This window comes from Notothenia coriiceps, unplaced genomic scaffold (assembly GCF_000735185.1).
Source record: "Notothenia coriiceps isolate Sejong01 unplaced genomic scaffold, NC01 NC01_scaffold00031847, whole genome shotgun sequence".
Classification (NCBI taxonomy): domain Eukaryota; kingdom Metazoa; phylum Chordata; class Actinopteri; order Perciformes; family Nototheniidae; genus Notothenia; species Notothenia coriiceps.
In genome coordinates, this window is record NW_011364548.1 from 468,566 (window position 1) to 473,026 (window position 4,461).

The 4,461-nt window shown below is 45.2% G+C and overlaps 1 protein-coding gene across 1 annotated transcript; it reads left to right on the forward strand.

The window, feature by feature from the left end:
- Window positions 1–3,420: 3,420 nt before the first annotated feature.
- On the forward strand, window positions 3,421–3,819 carry LOC104960345 (TNF receptor-associated factor 3-like). Its single transcript, XM_010788346.1, has 2 exons — window positions 3,421–3,554; window positions 3,647–3,819. Exons 1-2 carry the CDS (start codon window positions 3,422–3,424, stop codon window positions 3,817–3,819), a joined length of 306 nt encoding a protein of 101 aa, XP_010786648.1. The 5' UTR covers window position 3,421.
- The last annotated feature ends 642 nt before the right edge of the window (window positions 3,820–4,461 follow it).

Here is a 4,461-nt window from a genome sequence, read left to right on the forward strand (position 1 = left end):
ACCAGCTACGTCCGCAATCCCCCCCCACCACCCCCCCCCCCCCTGAGTTCCCCGAACTTCTCCCAGACGCTCCTCCGACCCGAGAACAACGAGGGTCTCAACAAACACTAAATATTGGGGTGGTGGCTTTCCCTAGAGGTGAGGGAAGGCGGATGAGGAATCGAAAAAAAGGAAGGCGAGGGGGAAGAGGGGAAAAAAAATTACAAAACTATCAAGGATTCAGTCGAAGACCCTTTCCCCCCCTTTCTCCCACCTACTTACCTCCCCGGAGAGGAGAGCTCGGTGTCCGACAATGTACTCACGTCGTCTACACCTACTCCCGCACTACACTCTCTCTCTTTCCTGGTCCGACCAACTTGTGATAAGGCGGACTAAGGTCGAGAGTCGAAAAAATTTGTAAATTTGACAACGAGGGAGAGACCCGGAGAGTCAACCTCCTTTCTTTATATCTACACAAATTCCCGGGCGGTTTCTTTTTCCTTGAGCCTCTAACTTTGGGTCTGGAGTTCCAGCTGAGTAAAAGGATAAACTACATATGGTCTTTGTAGTCTTCACTAAAACTTTTTCCGTCTTCAAAGAGCGATTTACAATTGACAAAGTTTGTTCAAACTAGTAAGTGTGCCTTGTCTTTAAGGTTTTGATATTTCGAGTTGAAAAGCAGTCAAAACTTCAGTTGAACTACTACCGAGATGTACCAATTTTACAAACGCGAACGCTTTGACAACTCGTCGGTCAGACTCTCGCAACCTTATTTCGCTCAGGACACAGAGACTTTTCTTCTCCCGGTGCTACATTCACACTCGCTCCAGGCTCAGCGCTGCCACTCAACCACAACACAGCCATTTAACACATGCCCCCTTCATACGGCTCCTCGCTCAGCCTGCAAACCACAGCAAAGAATTTCACAATCGCACCACAAAGCGCAGAAACTGGAAACCTGGCAGATACAGCTGCTCTTTAGGTGAGCAGACAGCCTTAAGCGCACATTGGTGTAAGCCGCAGCGTCTTTAAAAAGATGCACGTTTTTTTAATTGCAGCTCATAGTTGTGGCGTGAGCAGTAATGCTGATTCAGATTTCAAAAAGGGTCATTTTATATGCAAAGATTTTTAAACGCACGGAACTTGAGCGCAACGTGCTGAATACAGCTTACTTTACATCTCTTGCCAACAACAAGAAACTACAGTACAGCAATAATTGGTGCTTCTATATGCCACGTCAAACCCTTAGCAAGTTATCCTGCATTAAGGAAGTGCATGATTAGACTTATTTGCCCTCTCACACCAAGTGAAATAATTGTCATTCATCTCTTTGTGTCTGCTTAACTCTGCGCACTGCTTTCTGCACGTCAGGAATGTACGAAAAACAGCTTTAAATGAAGTTGTTTCATTCGAGTTGTTTATTGTAAAATTCTTGTAAATAGTTTTTGGAAAATGTGGGTTTACGAGTAGTTTAGTTTTAGAGCTAAAGCCCTGTTTTTCTATGAACTTGCCAAGTAAATCATAACACAACCCTGAACATTTTTGATGATCAGTTAACAAACTAAAACAAAGTAAACAAGACAACTTTGAAGATCTAGGAAAGCCTTTTTTTCAGCCTTGATGAAGCTAGCCAAACTGTTTCCCCAGGCTTTCAGAGAAATTTGTCCTAATGACCGGTATATAGTGATCGTATCGTCGTTCTCTACACCGATAAGGGAAATATAGCCCTAAAGATGGTGCTTTTGGAGAAACGTAGATGATACCAGCTGGTAACATATGGCCGATATGCTCTGGGGTTCTATAGTCTGGATCAACGCCAATGTTGTACCCTGGGACTGAGCGTGGTTCACATCCAGTGCAGCTGTACAGCTCTGGGCAGAGCCACTTGTTGTCAAAGACAGCAGTTGTTCTGCTAGTTCATCGTGTTTCTCACACTTTGTTAACCCAAATCCGGTTATGTGTGTTGCTTCTGTTTTCAATCAACAAAATATTAGTTGGGGGTCAGTTGATGACATGGTGCCAGATGGGCTTCACTGTTATCTTGTGACCAAATGTTCATGTCACAGAGAAAAAAAACTAAAACGCTTTAGCTGAGCGAGAAGTACACAAAGTGAAAACATGCAAGAAAGGGTTTACACCAAATTGCAAACATGCCAATATGGAGCTCACACCCAAGACAAGGGAACAATGAAGGCTTTTTTTAGATTACAGCAGTTGAGTATACTGATTATTGCCACAAAACATGAACTCCTGAATGTATACCACTGTTGTAGCACAGTAAATCAAAAACTTCAAAGAAGTCAGTGTAGGGTTTGGAAAGGTGAAAAATGTTGGGAAAAAAGACACTGAAAGGCGCCTGAATTATTGTCTACTTAGCATTTTTTATTGTTTGAAGAAGTAGAAAGTAGGGCTTTAAGACTAAACCCCATATTGACCAATGATAGCTGATGTAATATATATCAACTGAAACAAAAAAATCATGAATCGGCAACAATCTTGATAATCTAATTATCTCAATATTTCAAGTGAAAGACCAAACAATTAATCCAATAAAGAATTGTGTGGTAAAAAATCAATAATGAAGAAAATGTGGGTTGCAGCTCTATTACCTCATTCACACCAACGCAACTCCGGTTCAAGCTCCGTGCTAGAGCTTTTCAGGTTCAGAACCGGTTCTTCGGTTTAGCTCCGGCTCTTTTCACACCGCCCAGAGTCCGACTGGTGCTGCGTCATTGCGTCATCGTTTGCGTCATGACGTAACCGTTCACGTGCCTGCTTCATAAAGCCAAACCACGCGAAAACCCCTCACAGCTCACACCGACAACAACAATGGCCGATTGTGTTGAAGCGCTACTCGTTTTGGTTTTGCTCTGTCGAAACGAAAAGGGACGACTTTACTACCAACTTTACAGTCGTTACATGCTACATTCAAAACTGCTTTACAATCGTAATAGTCATCTTCAACGACGATTCCGATTCCCCCTGCCCCCGCCTCGACGTAAGCGTGACGCATGCGGTGCTTTTACTCTGGCCGGACAATTTTTTGGTGCTTGAAACGAACCGGATTCCGGAGCTAAGAGGCTGCTCCGCTGCGGTGTGAACAGGAAAACCCGGTGCTTTTCAAGCTCAAGCTCCGAACCGGCCCTGAAACACCGTTGGAATGAGGTAAGAGAGGTCCCTGAACGCACCACAGAGAGGTCCCTGAACGCACCACAGAGACTGCATTCACTTTCAGTTCAGAGGAAACAATGATCAGCTGTTCTGAGATAAAGCTCTATTTCTTATCTGCCTCGGTCCTTTTGAGCCCCAGATGTTATTCTTTATAAAGCGTTCTGAGCAGCAGGAAAAGCGCTATATAAATAACATGTATTATTATTATTGTTATTATTGTTATTATTATTGTTGTTTTGAGGTCAACGGTGATTGATATGTCTCTCAGGTCATGTCGGGGGGGCGGGAGGTGCAGCTTCCCCTCCAGCAGGTGGCGCCCTCCCTGACCACGCCCCTCTCCGTGGTCCCGCCCCCTAACCGGCAGGCCAATCCCTGGCCTCCGAGCGACCCCGCCTCCTCTCAAGGTAAACTGCGCTGTGATATCAGCCGGATGTGATTCAATGAAGGTGTTCACGTCCCCCCCTCTGTATTAACGCCCCACTCCCTCTGTGTTCAGGTTCTCCTGCAGGGTTCCTCCCGCTCCACGGGGGGTTCAGGGACCACTTTGTGGAACCGCCAGAACCCAAATACTGCTGCGAGGCCTGCAGGCTGGTTCTGTGCCAGCCGAGGCAGACGGAGTGCGGACATCGGTTCTGCCAGAGCTGCATCAGTGACCTCCTGAGGTACTAAATATTCTTCAGGGTTAACTTCAGGGTTAGAGAGGTAACTTCAGGTTAACTCTGGGTTAGAGAGGTAACTTCAGGTTAACTCTGGGTTAGAGAGGTAACTTCAGGGTTAACTCTGGGTTAGAGAGGTAACTTCAGGTTAACTATGGGTTAGAGAGGTAACTTCAGGGTTAACTCTGGGTTAGAGAGGTAACTTCAGGTTAACTCTTGGTTAGAGAGGTAACTTCAGGGTTAACTCTCGGTTAGAGAGGTAACTTCAGGGTTAACTCTGGGTTAGAGAGGTAACTTCAGGGTTAACTCTGGGTTAGAGAGGTAACTTCAGGTTAACTCTGGGTTAGAGAGGTAACTTCAGGTTAACTCTGGGTTAGAGAGGTAACTTCAGGTTAACTCTGGGTTAGAGAGGTAACTTCAGGTTAACTCTGGGTTAGAGAGGTAACTTCAGGTTAACTCTGGGTTAGAGAGGTAACTTCAGGGTTAACTCTGGGTTAGAGAGGTAACTTCAGGGTTAACTCTGGGTTAGAGAGGTAACTTCAGGTTAACTCTGGGTTAGAGAGGTAACTTCAGGTTAACTCTGGGTTAGAGAGGTAACTTCAGGTTAACTCTGGGTTAGAGAGGTAACTTCAGGTTAACTCTGAGTTAGAGAGGT

Bases quoted from the DNA above. Each gene is read 5' to 3' on its own strand.
- LOC104960345 (XM_010788346.1), top strand. From the start codon at position 3,422: ATGTCGGGGGGGCGGGAGGTGCAGCTTCCCCTCCAGCAGGTGGCGCCC. The intron at 3,555-3,646 runs GTAAACTGCGCT...CTCTGTGTTCAG, and splicing joins CGACCCCGCCTCCTCTCAAG to GTTCTCCTGCAGGGTTCCTC.